At 34.9% G+C, this 22,061-nt stretch overlaps 1 protein-coding gene across 1 annotated transcript in view; it reads right to left on the reverse strand.

Annotated features, from left to right (window-relative positions):
• Positions 1-943: 943 nt before the first annotated feature.
• Positions 944-22,061, reverse strand: part of LOC106100082 — a 27,183-nt gene continuing 6,065 nt past the window's right edge. Inside the window, exons 2-16 of the mRNA XM_013278817.1 lie at positions 5,293-5,417; positions 5,117-5,210; positions 4,665-4,760; positions 4,447-4,583; positions 4,183-4,342; positions 4,011-4,117; positions 3,847-3,940; positions 3,419-3,577; positions 2,919-3,072; positions 2,540-2,772; positions 2,261-2,420; positions 1,923-2,019; positions 1,612-1,762; positions 1,366-1,459; positions 944-1,125 (exon numbers count right to left, since the gene is read on the reverse strand). Coding sequence (XP_013134271.1) covers positions 944-1,125; positions 1,366-1,459; positions 1,612-1,762; positions 1,923-2,019; positions 2,261-2,420; positions 2,540-2,772; positions 2,919-3,072; positions 3,419-3,577; positions 3,847-3,940; positions 4,011-4,117; positions 4,183-4,342; positions 4,447-4,583; positions 4,665-4,760; positions 5,117-5,210; positions 5,293-5,417 — 2,043 coding nt within the window. The remainder of the gene's footprint in view (positions 1,126-1,365; positions 1,460-1,611; positions 1,763-1,922; positions 2,020-2,260; positions 2,421-2,539; positions 2,773-2,918; positions 3,073-3,418; positions 3,578-3,846; positions 3,941-4,010; positions 4,118-4,182; positions 4,343-4,446; positions 4,584-4,664; positions 4,761-5,116; positions 5,211-5,292; positions 5,418-22,061) is intronic.

Consider the following 22,061-nt stretch of genomic DNA (forward strand, 5'->3'; position numbering starts at 1 on the left):
AGAGCACAATAGTTCTATTTTAAACAAACATTTTACTGTCTTCACTTTGAAGATTTATTCTTTATTCAAATGTATGGCTTCCTTCTTAGATACAATTTACACTACATCGATATGACAGTGGCATCGATATTGACAGAGGTAGAGCCCGCTTTAACATCTTCGCACGAATGGGCCGGCTCGCCCGGTGTAATACCACGACCACACAGAAAACAGGCGTGAAGTGGAACCAATTCCGCGTTTCGTCTGATGAGTGTGGTGCCGGAGGCCTAATTTTAGTGCCTTTCCCTTTCCACCCTTTTCTTAAGAGGAAAGGATGGGAAGGAAAAGTAGATTTGACGGTGGAGGAAAGGCATAGAAAGGGGAAATGTCCTCTTTATGTGCGTCTCCTACACCGTCAACTAAGGGTAGGCAACGCATCTGCAATTGCGGATGTTTATGGGCAGCGGTCGCTTTCCATTTCGGTGGATTCAGGTGGCCGCTTGCTCGTTTGCCACCATATGTTAAAAAAAAATATATTTAGGTATATTGGTAAAATAGTAAGTAGCCTATGTGTTCTGCCGTACTATTGTCTACATATAAGCCATCGTCACCCGTTTTCAAAGTTACATACGTAGCAAACATTCATCCATTAAAAAAAAACATGCATACTTAGAGTGTGCGCACATCTGAAATTTAATTATGACACAACTGTTTAGTCTCGCTTTGATTCCTATAAGCTTATATGGAGGTGCCCACATTACTCGATTTTTAGTTGTGCAACTAAACAGTTGAATTGGCTGCGAAACAATCGACAATCGCGCAACAGTTGTGCGATAGTTTAGTTCGAGTTTTAGCCGCTCTTAATGATGCCATTGTGATAAATTAGAAATCAAAAGATTGGTTCTATTTCTCTACTATTTTATTTAAAAGTACTATTACATTGTTACTTGTTACATTTCAAACATTACTCAGGACCAAAAGCCTTATCGATGTGATAATAAATGCCTCTCAGGACCTTTCTGAAACCTCCTCTAAAACAAATGACACATTTTCTAATTCTATTCTGATTTGACAGTTGTTTTCTAGAATCTTCTATAACGGTGTTACTTCTGCGATGAATACGCACTTCAACGATTAAAGTTACTGCTGCAAAGAAAAAAAGAAGTAAAATGGAAACCCTTTTAAGAATCGTTGCAGTTTATTACTAGCTGTTGCCCGCGACTTTATCCGGGTGCAATTAAAATATATAACCTATTACTCATTGATACCGTAGCTTTGTAATGGTTAAAGAATTTTTGTAAGTAGTTTTTATGTTATAATAATACATACAAAAAAGAAAATATTTCCTCTTGATTATGTTAAGTATTTGAATATAAAAATACATACCGGCTAAATGATAGCCAATTCCTAAAAGACAAAACGCTCCCCGAAGCATCACAAGTGAGACTGGTTCTAGGCCAATTGTAGATTCTGATTGCATCTGTAAAAGAGAAAGTTATTGTGTAGTTTTTTATGCTTTTCTCAATCAGCGCTTGACCGCGATCCCACCTTTAATTAAGTGGTAATGTGGTCGAAGGATCCGCGTAAATATCTCGAATATAGTTTAAATGGTTAATTTATTTCATATCTCACTTGAGAGTTAGCAACAGAATCTCCCGTTACGTCCGCATTCTCTTTGTCACTTTCAGTAACCGGTTCAGATCTTCTCGATTGTTCTGGAAGGTTCTTGTATTCGTCTTTCGTTACTTTTGCTAGAATTCCTGCTTCGAAGAGATTCATGATCCTAAGGGATTTGATTGGAAGATTTTTTTAGATCTCTCATGTTTCATTGGTGTTGAGAACTATTACATTTTATAATATACAAATAAAACTTTTCTGTTTTGAAACAGAGAATAAATATAGGTGAAATAAAAAAGGAAATATTTGCCACCGACAAAACTTACACATCATTAAAAGTTTCGAGGTAGGGACATCCGATTTGCAGCGCGATAGCAGAATATCTAGTGTATAACTTTTCACTCAAGTGAAAATTATGAGATCCTGGAACACAAAATAAGTACCTACATATTTAATAAGCATTGCAAAATTCTGACACAAAAGATTTTAACTAAACATGGATTGAATCATAACAAGAACATTATGCCTTTTGCCACTATTTAAGATTTTTGTTATTTAAACCGATCTGTCTTTCCCTTATTGAATTTGTCTTATACAATGAGTAAACATATGTATTCTTAGGCTTTTTCCTTTCCAATTGTATACTACATTTCAAGTAAATTACCAAAACGTTCAGTGTCGTAATACAAAGTTTCTCTCCCCCCGAGCACGGCGATTCTCTTGTGAGCAAGTACGAGCCTCACTCCAACTTCTACGCTACGGACACGTTGCAATTTCTGACGACGCATCAGTTTGGCTAAGCGTCCGTACACACCAGTACCATTCTATAACAAAGAAATTTTCCTGCATCAGACAGAAAAAAGGCATTGTAAACTGTTGGTTCAGATTCATTTAAGCTCTTTCTAGTCTTCTTATCATCTAATGAATAGACTATGTATTTTACCTCTAAAATAGTGAGAGAAGAACTATGCCTTTCTACCACCAGTTCATACTTTCTATCTCTCATCGCTTCTTCTAGACCTTCAAGTGTGCCAATCGGTTGCTCTCTAGCCGGCCGGGCGAGTAGACTGGTGAGGTTCGCTGAGTACATATCTCCGATCACGTAGGTTGCACCGAGGGAAATTAAGACTGATACTAAGCGAGCTTTATGAGTACTGGATGGTTCTTTACTTGAAGCTGTTCAAGGGAAAAAAAGAATATTACTTTTAGAATGTATTCAGTATTGGATGTGTAAGCTTGTTTAGTTTTTTTTAGGCAGGGTCTAAGTTCTTTTTTTAAAATAAATATTGTTTATGTCTACTTCTAAAGAAAAAAACACTTACATTGTCTTAAAAAGAGTGTAGTTGTGAACCAACAACAGTCATTGAATAGCCCGAGTTGATTTTGACGTCGACGTTGCCAGAAAGTTGGCGCTGCAATCACAATCCACAACGCAGGTCCGGTGATCAGTAATGTAGCGAAGACTAAAGGCCACACCTTAGGGATAGTGTCAACAATTCTTTTATTAGAATACCTGAGTTCTACATATTAACAAAAAAAAAAACTTCTACTCAACGCTTCTCTTTAACAGGATTCCAAAGTTTAAAAATATGAGCTTCTCTAGCAAACTAACAGTTGATATTTGTTAGATCGTGCGCACACCTGAAACAAAACTATCGTACAACTGCTTAGTTCCACTTTGATTCCTATAAGTTTTTATGGAGGTGCACACACTACTCTTTCAGCTGTGCAACTAAACAATTGGCTGCGAAACAATCGACAGTCGCGCAATAATTGTTGATATTAGTTTCAGGTATGCGGACGTTCTTAATATTATACTTACTTCCCATCTAAAAGGTCTTATTATTGCTAGAGTTTCACTCAGCTTGGCGGGCGCGTGAGTTAGGAAAGCGCCAGAATCCGCAAGAGTTACGAAAGAGAATTCCACGGCTTGCAATCGCTCCCAAGTTATTGTAACATCTCCGATGAAAAAATCCGCTTTCTAGATATTAACAGAAACTTCTTTGGTTAAAAATAATTCGATAACATCTCTGAGATTTTTTTTTATAATATATGGTGGCAAACGAGCAAGCGGCCACCTAAATCCAGCGAAATGGAAAGCGACCACTGCCCATAAGCATCCGGAATTGCAGATGTGTTGCCTACCCTTAATTGATGAAGGAGGAGAGGCACGTAAACGTAACGTCTAGAAGGTATAAAAATGTTATCTTAATCATAAAATTGGTCAATTTCATCTTTAGGAATACTTACCCGTTTCCAAATTAATCCAAGAGTTCCTTTAAATGTACCGTTAACAGAAATACTTGATCCTTGGCTTCTTTCAGGCGGATCGTAATATTTGTATCTGTTTATATAAGGCAAATTAATAAATTTAAAATTTTAGTTTATGTTAATGTTTATTCAAGTTTTACTACCTGAAATTTAACCTCTTTGCTATTAAGGCTAATAATTTGTCATCACGGCCTCCAGTTACTTCGACTGTTGAGTTGTTATTATATCTGACAAAGTGCCACGGAGGTGCCTGAAAGAACTAAGCGTTATTTATATAAACTGTTAACAACAAGTACAATTAAAAAAAAAACGTACATGTAACACAGGTACATTAAAGACGCGTCCTTGAAAGTTTTTGTAAACAATATTAGCTGGCGGTAGGACAGGTAACCTGTATATTTTACCTGCCCACCAGTTAACTAAGCCAAGATGGTTCAGTCGGTTTGGAGTTGCCTGGTTATAGTATATTCTGAACCTGGGAAAAAATAAAAGACTTTTATGAATATTTTATAAACTGTTCTTATGTCCTCAATTGTAATATCTCTCATCAAATAACAATTCTGTAAACATGTAACTTACACACTTTCCCTGGGGTTTGTAATAACAGCCACTCTCATCGCTTCTTTCATAGCACCTCTGAATCTCAGACTGATTTCACCGACAGGCCAATAAAATATGTAGAGAATCGATCGATGGATGAAATTATTAATGGTAAACTGTGGGTGACAAAGAATGTATTGATACAGTTTTTTTAAAATGTCTACACTTTCTTTAACTTCAAGATAATTGTAGTTTACCTCTAGAAGTAAATTTTCGCATTCATTTGGCTGACAGAATATGAGGCTTGTTCGTTCATTCCAAGTATCTAGACCTTTCTTTAGAAATTTGAAAAACTGTAAATTAGATTCCTGTTTGTGAAATTAGTTGGGATATAACAAGAGACTATGTCAAGTTTAAAATAGATATTCATTTACAGTTATTAGAGGAAGTAGAGAAATTAAGGAGTAAAAGGTTAGCTTGGTATTAGTATTTTATGGGAAGGGATGAATTGCATGTAATAAGAAGGACGATCGTTATGAGTGTGGTACACCGGTAGAGGTAGACATAAAAAGAGATGGATGTATTGCGTGAAAGGTGACATGACCAAAAAAGGAGGGATGACTGAGATGACGGATGATAGAGTTATTTGGAGGACGAAAACCCGATAAGTTAGGGGAGACGGTGATGATGATTCACAATTCTTACTTACTGATGATTTATTCTCTTCTGTGGTTAGATCCATATTTACTACTTGTATATTATTATCATTTAGACGACAAATTAGTTCAAAAATATCGCAAGACCTAGAAGACAGATTTAAAATTAAAACTATCACATAAAAATCAGTTAATAGTGACAAAGTGTATTTTTTTTTCACTGGAATACCTGATATTAGTCGAGTTTCCTCTTACTATTGTCAAAGATTTAGCCGGAATGCCCTCAGCGATGTTTGTTACAGCAAGTGAAACGTCTTTAGGAAGTTTCGTTAAAGTTTCCGGTGCTATATCAATGATATTTAATAAAGCAGAACAATAAGACAGACAAGCAAATAATATTAAAACATTATTGTTCATTTTTAAAGTAATAAAATTAAGCAATGTAGAATAGAAATGCTGTTCCAGTAAATATTGATGTTAACTGGTAAAGCAATCCATAATTTCCTTCAGATATTTCTCTACTATTTCGTGTCATAGATTATGTAGAAAATAGACGTAAAATGTATTAATTTTTGCTCTTAACCATTCATGTACTCTCAGACAGTTATCGTGAAATCTGTTGTTGGTACAGATCTGTTTGATTTACATTAAAACATATTTAATTTTCTTTGATTTGTCATTCTCTCGTGGTGTTATATTTTATTTTCAAAGGGATACTGCCACAAAATTCTTTTATGAATACATAAACAGTTCTTTAGTGTAGGTTCCTCATAAACGTTAAGTGATTTCTTAAATATTTTCGATTCTTAACAGTTACTTGGTCGTTTAATCTATGACCTATTACAATGTCCATCAAAATGAATCCGACGGCTGCTTAAATATTGTAAGACAATATGACCTGGCATTTATCATTGAAAAGGTTAAATTTGACGTGCATAACTCGTAAATTGTTACTATTTAATTAATATTTGAAACGATTGTAAGCATTTTTTTTATAACATAAGGTGGCAAACGAGCAAGCGGCCACGTGAAATCGCCAAAATGGCGAAGCGACCGCTGCCCATAGACATCCGCAATTGCAAATGCGTTGCCTACCCTTATCTGACGGAGGAGGAGCCGCACATAAACAGTATATTTTCCCTTCCTGTGCATCTCCTCCACTGTCAAATCCACTTCCTCTTCCCAACCTCTCCTAATAAGAAAAGGGTGGTCAAGAGAAAGGGACTTAAATTAGGCCTCCGGCACCACACTCATCAGATGAAACACGGAATTGTTTCCATTTCACGCCTATCTTCTGTGTGATCGTGGTATTACACTGGGCGTGCCGGCCTATTCATGCTAAGATGCTAAGCGGGCACTACCACTGTAGTATAGCATATTGGCTATATAGTATTTAAAACCGACTTCCAAAAGGAGGAGAAAGTAAACCCCTTGCATGTTTTTATACAGAAATTACAACTCACCTACATGATACGAAATGTTAGCAAATTACGAAAATAGTGAACCATTTATAATTAAGGCAATTCGATATTATCATTATCACCAGCTCACTATATGTCCCCACCGAGGGGCTCGGAGCCTACCCTAAATTAGGGTGACTAGGCTACAGTCAACCACGCTGGCCCACAGCGGGTTGGTTGGCTTCACACTTATCTTTGAATTTCTTCGCCGATATGTGATGGTTGCAAAACGATGTTTTCCTTCACAGTAAGAACGTCGAGTAAATTATGTACATATGAAAATTCGAAGAATCGAAAATCACTTTGGTACATGGCGGGATTCGAACCCAAGACCTGTAGATTACAAGTCAAGTGCTTAAACCACTGAGCCACCGACGCTCTTAATTCACAGATATAGTTATTTATTCCTAGATATAGATTACAATTCACCTATGTGATCGAAATGTTAGCAAATTACAAAAATAATAAACCATTTATCATTAAGGCAATTCGGCATTAAACTTATAAAAACGAACTCCTTTATTTAGTAAGGAAAACACTACTATTAGGTCCGGATTCCATTGGAAAATACTAAAATAATACAATCCTACATTTCCTATGTAAACGTACAAATTACTCGGATTAACAAGGTAATAACTGTGTCTAATGAATTTAACCGAATTCGATGAACGCTTTAATTACGTCCCTAACGAGACAGCTATTATTATGACGTCCATTATCCGACAAAATTAACAGATCATTAGCGAAATTATTCTGTCATCAAGAGCCGAAAGACGCATATTCCAGTTTTAAGAGCTGTAATACTGAATGGCTTTCATTATTAAAGAATGTTTTTACTGGTTATTTTATAATACTAATTGTGTTGCGTAACAAATGATTACGTTTATCCATGTCTCTACTTAATATTATAAACATTTGTATTTTTGTATGTATTGAAATAACTCAAAAACTACTACTAGGCCGATTTAAAATTTATGTCGCCTAAAAGCTACGTTATCAATGAGCAACATAGCCTATCTTTTTTATAATTTTTTTTTTAATTTCGCGGGTACGACTAGTCAATAATTAACAAATGTATTCTAGAAATGTCGGAATCTAGAAAATAGTGAAATAAAAAAACGAAAGTATAATTGATTGACATAATATTCCGGAATTGAGGACATAGCACGAATTTCTGTGAGAAAGTTTCATTCGTAACGTTATCGACAAAATTTGTATCATATTTGAGAATAATCATTTTGTATTAGCTTGTCAGGTTTGTATCAGGCGTAAAATACATTGACAAATTTTATCGTTGACGTTACTCATACTTTTCCCAAAATTTCGTGCTTTGATCCAAATAAAATTGATTAAACTAATAAACCGTATATTTCAAAATGAAAGACAAGAGTGAAATATTCTACTAACAATTTATAAAACATTGCACCTAGTAAAAGTTCACAAGCGTTGCATTGTATGTAGCTTTAAAATTTCTAGAAAATTAACACCACGCAACGGGCCGCTGTAAGGCTGCGGGCACGTTAACGACGTTAACGACGAGCAGAGCGGCTCGATAAATCTCAATCACTGATCTATATAAATAGACAAGTCTTTTCTGGGATGAATGGAATATCCTCTTTTCGTTCGTCCAGATTTTAACGAAGCTTGTGATTTTAATGAAAATTAATCCTATCTTTCAAATCTCTACACCGACACGTTAAGTTGACGAAAATCAAATAGGCACAAAATACCAAGTCTTATAGCCTATCTATTTATAGAGATCAGTGAACACAAAATTGACACGAGTACCAAAAGCGAGAGCGGAATAGTACTTTTGTTTGCACCGTTCCGCTCCGCCTGTCGCTCCGCACCGTCGCTAACAGCGTGCCCACAGCCTAACGGACTTTGTTAATCTTTTTTATATCTGCCAGCTACAGTAACGTACTTTAGCGTGCAAACAAGCGCTTTACAGAGATCTGATTCTACGAATTTGAATTAAGTTAACTAAAATTTAAACTTTAATTGCATTTGAAATTTAGTGGGATCTTAATTTATAAAGTTAATTTACACTTTAACGAAAAAAAGGTATTTAGTTTTGGTGGTAAGATTTAAGTTGATAAGATCTACAATATCCCGTGATTGGTAACAAAGAGATAGCACAAACCTTAGAGATATTAACTGAATGTTTACAAAATCCTACCCTTATATTATTTGGGTAAAAGTGACCCTAAGCGTACCGAACCCCAATCATACTATCTGCTTTAGAATGATTAATTTCCTTGTAATTCAGTATCAGTGGGGCTGTCAACAGAGGGCGCTGTAAGACACCTTCATTAGAACTGATACAACTTTATACAATTTTCGCGCCAAATTTATGTGTGAAATTGTTTTTTTTAACGTTTTGATGTTAACAAAAGAAATTTTAGTTTACAATATTATTCAGGAAAAGAACTATCCTAAATAATTTATTCAGATTTGTAAATTTTATAAGAAATATACGAAATATTTCAATTGAAACAATATTATTCTTTTCCTTCTGGAGCTGAGCTTAATTTGTAAATTTCCTTTGGTACAGTAAAATATGTTCCGGTCAATTCACAATCGTCTATCGGCTCGATTAAATTACGGTGTACGTGCTGGGAGGAAGCTTTGTGCGTCTTCTTCGGGACTGTACAATTCACAGGAATATAGACAGTTATACTTAGAATTTGTTATTACTTTTGTACAAGACTGTACTCGTAGTTACACAGGTACAGTGGACAAGAAAAGTGTTGTTTGTGACATTGTTTTAGGTATGGATGGTAATTCGAATGAGGAAGAAAAACTGTTTAAAACTGCATTTGTTTTGTTTTCGTTTGTTTTTGTTTTGTTTCGCAAACTTCGTTACCGCAAATTTGGACCATCCTTTACGACATTTTGACAGCGCGAATTTTAAAAAAAAAGTTGCCTATAATATACCTATCCAAGTCGGCTACCCTCCAGTGAAAGTCTGGTAGAAATCAGCACAGCCGTTTCGGAGAATATCCGGAACAAACAAGGCTTGCGGACAGACAGTCAAAAAAATTAAAAGCGATTTTTGCTATCAGCACCGCTAGTACATAATCTTCCTGAAATCTGGAATTTTTCTTCTGATGTTACAAACAGACACTCCAATTTTACATGTATGAAAGATAGATAGTTACAAATATCGCCAAATATCGCCAGTATTCCAAGTTCTTAAGCTATTTAATAATATTTGTAGTTATATTATAAACTGAACATTTAGTTGTCTGAATGTTATCTATAATAACGTCTTGTTCTGTCTCCATGTCCATATTTAATGAAATCCCTGACGATAGCTATATTCTCGGATTGTTTGCGAAATGCGATAGATGTCGCTGAAATTAGTTTCCGGTCTCGGCCTGGTGGTTACGTCTTGTTGTTTCTTAATTGATTTATGTACCCCATTTCCTTAAAGGGTCAAATTTAATAGATTTGTTGCTTTTAGAAATCATACACGAAATTTAAGTGTTAGTTATAATTGTGAAATTGTCATAGATAATACAGTATGTGAATTTTTATATTTTGACATTTACTTTAAACACTATTGTCTACTATATTAAGTGTTTAGCGTTCTATGAAATACACTAGAAACATACAGGTAATCCCCAGTTTCTAAGTGTTGAATTTTATACACAAGTTTTTTTCATACATATAATAAAATTGGAGTGTCTGTTTGTATCAAAAGAAAAATTCCAGATTTCGGGAAGATGCTGTATTTGTATCGCTGATAACGAAAAAAAGCATTTTTTGTCTTTCTGTATGTCTGTCCGCAAGCTGCATTTGTTCCGGGTAATCTCCGAAACGACTGGGCCAATTTCGACCGGACTTTCAGTGAAAGGTAGCTGATATAGATGGGCATATTACAGACTACTTTTTATCTTAATATTAGGTGCACGAAGTCGCGGGCAACAGCTAGTCTAAATAAGTTAATACCTTAAAGAAAGCAGTTTTTTTGTGGAGTGTTTGATAAATGTAGATTGATGCTTTAATTTATTCGGCCACTGCACGGTCCGGGAGTATAAATATTTTTAATAAAAATCTTTGAAATATTTTTATTTTCAGTTACGTTGAATTTATATTGAGCAAGTATACATTTAATAATTTTTTAACAAACAGCAACCGTTACTGAGCTTTTCCAGAAATTGCTCATTTTGTAATAATGATTCAGTTTCCTAGGAAAGTGTTCAAGTTTTTATTTATTTAAGTTCGTGTAAATATTATATTATACTAATATTATAAAGAGGAAAGATTTGTATTTTTGTATGTATTGAAATAACTTAAAAACTACTCGGCCGTTTCAAAAATTCTTTTATAGGATATGTTTTTTTATTATCTTTTAATTTTACGCTGCCAAGCGAGCAACAGTTAGTAGTTAATTAATATTTTCATCAAAATGTAAAGTGCATTCGCTATTTACTTAAGAGGTACTTAGACAAACTTATGTTACTTAAGTTGTCTATTATAAGTGAAATAAACTTCCTAATCTCGGACTTTCCTAGACACAACTTATCACTCTCATTATAAATTCCCTGAAAGTTGCAAAGCTGCGAAGGTGTTACTTAAGATTATAGAATTTACGGTAACTTAGCTTAGAGCTTAAACTTAGCGGTAAACTTATTATAACTATTAGCAATACGGTTATACTACTCTTAACAAAAAATCAGCTTTTTTACGTTATTTATGAACGGCGACAAAATTATCTCGTTACTTACTAAGAATACAAGACTTGACTTAACTATCGCATAACAGTTGTGCGATTGTCGATTGTTTCGCAGCCAATTCAACTGTTTAGTTGCACAACTAAAAATCGAGTAGTGTAACCTCCATGTAAGCTGATAGGAATCAAAGAGAGACTAAATATTTGTCCTATAGTTTAGTGAAGTTGTGCCCGCTCTCTAAACATTATACAAAAGTAACTTTTAGTAGAATTACTATAAATTCATAAAGATTGTAACACGCTATCGTATTTACAAAGTTGTTTATAATATTATTAACAAATAAAATGAAGGCATTTTACTCTAAAAGCTTCCGTTAGCTAATGGAAAACATAAATAATTCAATTATGTACATTAACTTCAATTTCAAATTCGAAATGTTTCAATACACGATAAACAGTAATAACTGACTGATTTAAATGCGTGGTTACGTTTAAGATTTACGAAGACCAGATGATGGTAATATTTACATACGAATTGCATACGAATTACAAATATAACCGTTTCCAACTACAGCTTAATTGCCTCTACTAACAAGGTAAGAATTAACAATGATATATTAGCTACTAGATTTCGCCCGCGACTCCTTTCGCGTGGATTTAAAAAAAACATGCCAAATATGCCCTTTCCACTCCCGCCATTTTCTTATACTGAAAGGATGGGAAGGTAAAGTATATTTGATGGTGGAGGAGATGCATGGGAAGGGGAAGTATCCTCTTTATGCGCATCTCCTTCTCTGTTCATTTAGGGTAGGCAACGCATCTGCAATTGCGGATGTCTATGGGCAGCAGTCGCTTCGCCATGTTGGCGGATTAAGGTGGCCGCTTGCTCGTTTGCAACAATATTTTATAAATAAAAAAAAGTTTCATCGAGATCCGTTCAGCAGTTTAGGCTACAAACTCTTACAAACATCCATCTAAACTTTAACATTTATAATGTTATAGTAAAATATCGAATTCACGTATATTTATGTGGCTACAAATTTTTGGTACGAATATATACGCTAAGCGGACTAAAGCAATTAAAGGTTCAAACTTTATAAATACGTTTCAAAATGGAGTTTGTTTCAAATACTAGGGAGAGGAAGTAATAAAGTAGTAATTTATTTCACGAGGATTACTAGATATTGAGCTTGAATAAATGTCATAGCCTCGGGTCGTGTTTTGCTAAAATAGAATAGCTGTCGTTGAAATGAGTTTTCGGTCCCAGCGCCCCGGCCGCGTCTTGTACCGCCGTAATTGATTTATATAATCTGTTTCATCTGTGTGATATTTCAATGTTTGGTATATTATATTATATTTTTAACAGTGGTAGTACCCGCTTTAACATCTTAGTACTGCAGGGCCGGCACGCCCGGTGTAATACCACGACCACACAGAAGACAGGCGTGAAATGGAACCAATGCCGTGTTTCGTCTGATGAGTGTGGTGCCGGAGGCCTAATTTAAGTCCCTTTCTCTTTGCCACCCTTTTCTTATGAGAGGATGGGAAGGGGAAGTGGAGGAGATCCATAGGAAGAGGAAATATCCTCTTTATGTGCGTCTCCTCCTCCGTCGGATAAGGGTAGGCGACGCATCTGCAATTGCAAATGTCTATGGGCAGCGGTCGCTTCGCCATTTTGGCGGATTCAGGTGGCCGCTTGCTCGTTTGCCATCTTATGTTATAAAAAAAAAGAACAATTACCTCTGCAATTAACTGACTACAGGCAGGACGTTATGAGTGTGGTACACCGGTAGAGTGACCTAGAAAGAGATGGCTGGATTGCGTGAATAACATGACCAAGAAGGAAGTGATGATTCAGATGACGGACAGAGATATTTGGTGGACGAAAACCGCGCCGACTTTACGGGAGTAGGATAAGGTAGGGGAGATGATGAATGAACTGACTACAGGAATTGAAAGGCTTTTATTACTAAATTAAACATTTAATAATTATTTTTATTAGATTTGGTTTGTGTAAACCTTGAACAGTTTAGCGGAACAATTATTACGTTTATATCTGATTTGATATAAAATTTGAGAATGAGATTGCTGACTTTTTAATAAAGAAAACGATAATGATTAGGTTGTTGCATAATAAAATACCTTCCAGATATGTAATACTAGGTGTTATAGGTGGTTTAGGAATATGATACTCGTCAATTTTTTCGTCCTTTGCTGTAAGAATTTTTTTTTTTCATAACATATGGTGGCATTCGAGCAAGCGGCCACCTGAATCCGCCATAATGGCGAAGCGACCGCTGCCCATAGACATCCGCGATTGCAGATGCGTTGCCTACCCTTATCCGACAGAGGAGGAGACGCACATAAAGAGGATATTTCCCCTTCCTATGCATCTCCTCCTCCGTCTAATCCACTTTCCCTTCCCATCTCTTTCTTATAAGAAAAGGGTGGTAAAGAGAAAGAGACTTAAATTGGACCTCCGGCACCACACTCATCAGACGAAACACGGCATTGGTTCCATTTCACGCCTGTCTTCTGTGTGGTCGTGGTATTACACCGGGCGTGCCGGCCCATTCGTGCTAAGATGTTAAAGCGGGCACTACCACTGTTAGCAATGCATATAGATTATTATTCTCGTGTTTTCCTGCAATTAATGAATAATTAATGTTTTCTCTGAGAGTATTTTGTAGTCCATCTATTTATCTTATATTCTATTACATTTACTTTACGAAACTTATAAGTATGTCCTAATAGAGTTGGATTTATTTGTATAGTAACGATTAGTTATTGAAGTCTTTGTATGGTTAGGCAATAGTTTACGCAAGTCGCAATAATTAATATGTTGTTCAGTCGAGTTGAGATGAACATCATTCATAGTGAATATAGAATTAAGTATGTTGATATTTCTGTACTCATCGGTGTTAAATCTTTTGAGTGGAAGATTAATGGTTGTGGTCAAATCCAGTCGACAGCATTGTTCCGATGTTATTTTGTTTTATAAAGGTTTTTGTCATTTTTATATTTCGCCACTCGACCTGTCAAGTCAGTATAAATTAAATTGTGTATTCGTTTGTTGATATCTTTAATACTTGTGTAAATAAAATTCACTCGAAACTGCTCTACTAAATCACGTTACTTTTAAATGGATAGGCTATAAGACGTCGTATTTTGTGCCGGTTTCATTTTCGCCAATGGCGCTGATGGTTGCAGTTGGAGGCGGTGGTAAGATTTGGAACTAACAATAGAGATATAAAGTGTCATTAACATATTAGTAACGTTTGAAACACTCTCAGTAAGAGCAGGCGCATCCCTTTGACTAAACTATCGCACAACTGTTGGGCGATTGTCGATTGTTACGCAGCAAATTGAACTGTTTAGTTAATCTACTAAAAGGGCTCATAGGAATCAAAGCGAGACTAAGTAGTTTTACTCTAACAATTCCCTTACACGTTACAACACTTATACAATCTAATCAGTTTGTGTCTAGAGTCTGTCTAAATATGTTGGCACGTGTGCTAATTCCAAGTCTCCAATCAAGCCACTGCGAACTCACAGACTGCACCTGCCTATTGACAAATTACTTCAAACCACGCCTTTTGATGTATGATTACTAAGTAAAATTGAAGTCAAAGGGTGTTGCAAAATTATTGTAATAATCTTCTCTAAAAACAATCTCTTAATTTAGAAATTAGTTCAATTGACTGTAACATTATAATTGTAAGTAAACTAGATTTGACTTCTCATCGAGGAATTACTAAATAAAACTTAGTAAGTAGCTTATGTTTTTCCTGACAGTGTTCAACATCTTTGCCGAACATCATGATCTGTTGAGCCGTTCCGGAGATACCTTCCAAACATCTAAACTGTCGAATATATTAAAGTAAAAATATCTAAATATTAGTAAGAGAATGATATACCATTTCACTGTTAAAAAAATATACAGAATTGAAAACCTTCTTTCGGGAAGGTTAAAAATGGTTAATCCGTTAATTATTAAGATCTCAATGTATTGGTGACCTAAAAACAGTTTGCATTTGAAATATCCTCACTACTTATAATACTAAAGGTTGCATTACTTCTATAATCCAATACCCTATTTTCCAGCTAACTGAACGATTAAGCTTAATGACTCCTGAAAGCGATCACTTCTCAAAGAGGAGCTTATTATGGCAGCTTTTATTAGAACTAAGTAGGACGATTTTTTCATTAAATTCAATTGCATTTACATTCTACAGAAGATGTTTATTTTTTACTCTGTAAAATGACAATGTGCAATTAAATAGAATTATAATATTTAATGAAAAATAGCAATATACAATCTACATCTTTACAACAATACTAATAATAATAAAGCGTAAACAGACACTACTTCATGGCATAGGATGTCAGGAATCACAACATATTTTTGAATCATTTTTACTTTAATAAAGACCTTACACTTACGATACGCTTTAGGCTACATTTCCAAGCTATTAAACTTAGTGGTAAATGAATTGAAAAAAAAAACCCAATGTGGGAAAGAGACCATCAACTACAAGCTGCCAATATCGAAGAAGAAAGATTTCCATAGTACGGTAATTGGTATCCAGTGTCAACGGTCTTCGTTGTCTTTTGTTGCAATTGAATTTTGAAATTTGCAATTGAGAATTTGACTAATAATTAAATAAAGTTTTTTTTTTTTATTTCATGCGGATAAAGCCGCACGGGAACATCTCATTATCATCATTAACAGCCTTAAGTTGTCCACTGCTGAACGTAGGCCTCCCCCATCGATTGCCACGATGCCCGCTCCTGTGCCGCAATCTTAACCAGGTCACGAGAACATCTAGCGTCTAAATGTATAGTCAAATTAGGACATCTGAGACGGTGAGTGACGCTGCTGATGGTAAAATATCTTGTGATAATGTTTTAACACGGTGGCGCTAGTGAGCTGTGATGATTTAAGTTTTTTTTTGTTGACGCGGGGAAAGCATTTACGCACTTCACCGTCCATGCTGCGGAGGCAGCACAAACGGTTTCGTGTGGGACTCCCGGCCTTATATTCCGGCCAGACTACCCACTAAACCCCCCGGTGTTCTCCTTCGCCCAACCGGTCCGTGGCATCTACGTTAGTTTATCCACGACCCGGCAATGATAATTTAAGTTAAATTAAGCCCATCGGGTCAGATATCCTTATAGGTCTATAGCCCTTAATGACAGTTTGCTTTACAATGTTCGACCTTATCTCGGTTGAATCTTTCACTAACGGTTTCCTATTTTAGTATACTATGTTTTTAAATTTAATTTGTTAAATAGCGAAGATATAAATACAATTAAGTATTAGTGTCGTGTCACACTGATCTGAACAGATTCATTTCGTATCGGGCCGCAGTAAATCACCGCCTTACCGACCACTTGGCTGGAAAATTAGAAATTAGATGACACGCGATACCCGACCTCGTACAGCTATCCGTAGAAACTATTTACTAAATAAAATGTTACGAGGAAATGTTTGTGTAGAGTAAAATAGGTGTTTATAAAGTGATGATCTTCAATTTGAGATTGCGCACGTATTTTTCTTTATTTTCACGTTATTTGAATAATCGTAAATCTTGAAATAGACACAATTGAACTGAACTTATATTCTAGCATTTTCTCCCAATGATTGTGACATTTTTATGTAAAATTACGATAATTAATTAATTATTAAGTTAAAAAAAATTACAACCAATACGACAATGTAACTTAATAATGGTTTATTAGTTAAAATACAAAAATTCAACAATATTAGTGTAGAAATAACAAAATTAAAGGCGGAGGTTATGAAGCAATAGTTATTTATTCCGAAACTAGCTAGTCAATGTAAATAATATCAACGTATCAATAATTATTTTGCAAAGAGTGAAGAAGACTAAATGATTCAGCCATCGTGGTTCAGGTATCTAGACAATGGAAGTAACGCGGTGCAGATTCCGCCATTAAAAGCATCCTGTCTCTTTGTTATGATTAAAAAAGGATATCCCAGTTAATATTAGATCAGTTTTTAAAATATTTTTTTTTATAAAGTAAGGTTTGATTAATTTAATATTAAAATACAATATCATCTCATATCTAAACATATAAAAATAATTTACCTGCGATTACAGTATAGACATTCATTACAACCACTGTAAAATAGACCGTGTGAAGATGGGGAAAAGAAGTTATTTCAACAGTAAAGTAGACTATTCGCGTAGATTGTCCCTTCCTCTGATGTCTATCCTATTCCAGTTGAAAATATCATTATCACACAGAAAACAGGCGTGAAGTGGAAGCAATTCCGCGTTTCGTCTGATGAGTGTAGTGCCAGAGGCCTAACTTTAGTCCCTTTCTCTTTCCACCCTTTTTTTAAGACGAAAGGATGGGAAGGAAAAGTGGATTTGATGGTGGAGACGCATAGGAAGGGGAATGTCCTATTTATGTGCGTCTCGTCCTGCGTCAATTAAGGGTAGGCAGCGCATCTGCAATTGTTGATGTTTATGGGCAGCGGTCGCTTACCATTTCGGTGGATTCAGGTGGCCGCTTGCTCGTTTGCCACCTTATATTATAAAAAAAGCAATAAGTTTATTCAAGTAAATTCAAAGAGCATAACCATAAGAAACTGCGAACAGTTCCACAATTCCCGGAATGCGGGCGCTAAGTAAATCGCAGCTCGCGGTCCCAAGTGTGCACCTGCACAAAAGTATTTTATTGTCAAACTTTCATTAAATGCGGGCATAAAACAAATTGAAAATGTAACTTGTAAGCTTTTTTTATTTAATTCACTATCAACGTCGAGTTTGAAATTTAATAGTAGTGGACCTATAATAAATGCTTCTCTTTATCAGAAGTAAAAATATTAAATATTAGCTTTCGCCCGAGACTCCGTTCGCGTGACATCAAAAGAAAAAGTAGCCTACGTGTTATTCCCGACTATCTCATCTCTACATCTATAACAAATTTCATCAGTATCCGATAAACCGTTTAGGCTACAAACGCAAACGTCCATCCATCTAAACATTAGCATTTATAATATTACTAGCTTTCGCCCGCGACTCCGTCCGCGGGAAATTAAAAAAAAAGACAAAAGTGAGTAGCCTATGTGTTCTTCCAAACTACCCTCTACATCTATACCAAATTTCATCGAAATCCGTTCAGCCGTTTTGGCTACAAACTCTAACAAACACCCATCTACCTATAGCGATCCCAGCTTCTCCTGGATGGCAAAGAATCTTTTTTCGTTTTAAATCTTTTCTGTCATATCCTTACCTTTCCCGTTGGTGTACAATATAACCTATTTTAAGTGATAATGTAGCTTTTTAATGATGAAAGAATTTTTAAAATTAGTATAATTAGTTTTAAAATTATTAATTTTTAATCATTAGCCTATTCAATGCAAACAAACAATCAAAATTATTATCTTTATGATTATTATTATAGATAAAATACATCTAGACAAATTAAACCAAGAACTGGTTATTCCATTAAATGATTATTCGCTGTTTTTTCTACTAAAAACTAAGAATCATGTTAATAATTTTAAATAAAAGATATAACCTAAAAAAGTATTTTAAATTATAGTCAGAAGAATGCAATCCGGTAGATTCACCTCCCGTCCGTTTGTCCGATACTCACGTAGATCTATATTGTATTTGAACAACAACGTCGGAAAACAATTCCCCAGTGAGGCAAGGTGGAATTCTTTCAGGAAAGTTTCAGTCGGCGTAAGTTATGCTTGGCGCGTGGGCCTACACAAAGCCTCGCACAAGTTTAGAACATTCGCTATCAGTTGAAACCTATAGCATAATTTATTTTGTTACCTTCTGAATTATGTTTGAATGGAACAAAATATTAAATCTTACTAATACTATAAATGCGAAAGTTTAGATGGATGGATGGATGGATGTTTGTTAGCGTTTGTAGCCTAAACGGCTGAACAAATCTCCATGAAATTTGGCACAGGTTTAGGGCATAGTCTGGAAGAACACGTAGGCTACTTTTTCATCCCGGGAATAGCGCATTCTAAAAGTATGTAACTACTGTACTGTGTCAGTGTACGATAAATGATTTTTTTTAAATAATTTTGTTATATTATTTTACTATGCTCGATTTTTTTTTATATTTTTAACAATTGATGATTGTCACTTTAAAATAATTAAAAATCGAGTTCGTAAAAACTTTTTAAATAAGAAACTAAATAAGCAGTATTTATTTAACATCGATATTATAATAGTTTTGTATTAGTTTGTAGATTTGAATTTGATAATTCCACGAAGTAAATGTAATTGGACGATAACGCTTCATCGGTTCAGTTCGATGTAATTTAGTGAGAAACACCCTAATGAATCAAAGGGGCCGACATCTAAGTTTCTAGTTTTACTTACATATTTGTATACTGGGCGTCTCAATTATAATGAAAATGATTCAATATTCCCTACACAATTTAGAGAAATAAAAAAATACATTGATTAAAATTAGTAGTTTATTGGTCGAATTCAAACCAAACAAAACATTTTTTTTTAAATTTAAGTACCTCTATGCATTACTCTGTACATAGATATCCGTTACATATTTTTATTGAAAATATGTAACCGGATACGAAATGAATAGCAGTCACCTGCGACTTCGTGCGAGTGGAATTAAAAAAACTTAATAAGTAATCTCTGCATTCTTCCAGACTATTATACATCTTATGCTAAATTTCAGCGGGTTCAGTTGAATAGTTCTGGATACATAGTAACACTTGCTTCCACCCGAGACTCCGTCCGCGTGGAATTAAAAAAAACAGTAAGTAGCCTATACGTTCTTCCAGACTATCCTCTACATATATGCCTAATTTCATCAAGCTACGTTATGTAGGTTAGGCTACAAACTCTAACAAACATCTAACCATCTAAACTTTCGCATTTATAATATTACTAACAAGTAAATTTAGTTAAAATAGGATTCTTAACATTACTTTCACTTGACTAGTTCTAAAAATTTAAAACATAATATTAAATCATTGTGTGAATTCATTTTTCACTCGTGTTCAATAAAACTAACCCTGGAATAGCCATCGTTCAATATTCTCTCTGATGTCAGTCTGAGTTCAGGCTGCGGTTATATTTATTTCCATTTTATACTTTAAACGTATTTCAAAGGATAATATAAAAAAATGTAATACTGTAATAAGAGCAGGGGTATCTTGAGCCGAAACAGCTAAAGAAAACACAGCAACAAGGTGGCAAAAGTGGTTTATTGGTTATATACCAATGAGGTCGGTCTGCGCGCGTACCCCGGGTTGGGAACCACACGCAGTTACAAAAAATGTTCAAAATAAACAAGGGATAGCCGTCACAATACAGCAAGCGGCTATCTGCTAAATTAGGCCGTCACTAACCGCAAGCAACCTAATTTAACTACACTACTGTGCTATTCTGAATAAAATTAGTCACAAGACAGCAAGCTAATATACTCAGAATCGCGTCGTAGGAACTAACTTGAGAAGACAGTAATTTTAACAATATTTGTTATTTTCTAATCTTCTGACCTTCCGATCTTCTCTGATTTGCGTAATGTACTTGAAATGACTTAACATAAGGCGCATGCAATACCACATCGCGTTTTAAAATACAGGTGGCGCCATTTAGTTTTGTACGTAAAAACTACTGGTCTCTAGTGAATATTTGTTACAATACTAATATTATAAAGAGGAGATTGTATTTTTGTATGCATTAATAGCTCAAAAATACTGAGCTGATTTTAAAACATCTTTCATCATTAGAAAGGTAATTTGTGTGTAACATAGGCTATATTTTTTAATTTCACGCGGGCGAAGTCGCACGCAACAGTTAGTAGGTTACATAGTCATTATGAGAACATAAATAACATTGTATTTTCACTGCATATTTATTGTCAAAACAATAACAAATTTGGCAAATAAATGCATGTAATTTACGTACATATGTGTATTTAAACGGGCAAGGCGCTGAACTATAAACGAGAGGGTAACGAAGCGAGGTCGTCACACAGACTACACGTGTCTTTCAAATATTTACTCCTTTAGGCTTCCGTTGAAATATATTATCGTACAGGAAAAATACATAAGTACAGTATTATGTGGAAAATTTGTTTATAGACATAATTTTCTTATGTACAAAACAAATCATTCGTAGATCAATTTTATAGCGGAAAGAGTTCGCGCGCGACTCTTTCGTCATCTAAATAATAGAATTAAGAAAATATAGAATCAAATAAAAACAAATGTAAGTAGCCTATTTCTAGACTATCCTCTACATCTATGCCAAATTTCATTAAGATCCGTTCTGCAGTTTAGGCTACAAACTCTAACAAACATCCATCTAAGCTTTATAAAATTAGTAAGGTTACTACAATTACTCTTAACAATTACCATGCGGCTTTGTTTATAAGAGAATAGCTTTTTGCGTAAAGCATAAAACTCTCAATGTATTTTAGGAATAAACACGAAGCATCAGTCTTTCAGCCATCGTACGAAAAGAAAATAAACCACGTTACTAATTCGTTAGACTCAGTGTGACGCAACAGAAAAACTTGATTGGTCGAGCGAATTGATTTGTGGCGTCCGCCCGCGTTTTTGTTAACGTAGACTTTTTAGCTTTGAATGTACAAGGCATTTGTAAATAATTGGCTTTTCTATTAATCTCTTGTAAATAGCAACTGCACATTCTAAGAAAGGAGTCAAGAAGATGATAAGATTGTAAAGAACGGAACGAACTTCAATAAATTAGTAAATACTTACTAGTTTAACGTATTGTAACCATCCTCTTTTTCTCTTCAACTCTCTACTCCATAAAAATAAGCCGTTTGATCAGAAAATATAAATTTTATGCCTTTCCAAAG

Source organism: Papilio polytes, unplaced genomic scaffold, assembly GCF_000836215.1.
Source record: "Papilio polytes unplaced genomic scaffold, Ppol_1.0 DF824069.1, whole genome shotgun sequence".
NCBI classification, from domain to species: Eukaryota; Metazoa; Arthropoda; class Insecta; order Lepidoptera; family Papilionidae; genus Papilio; species Papilio polytes.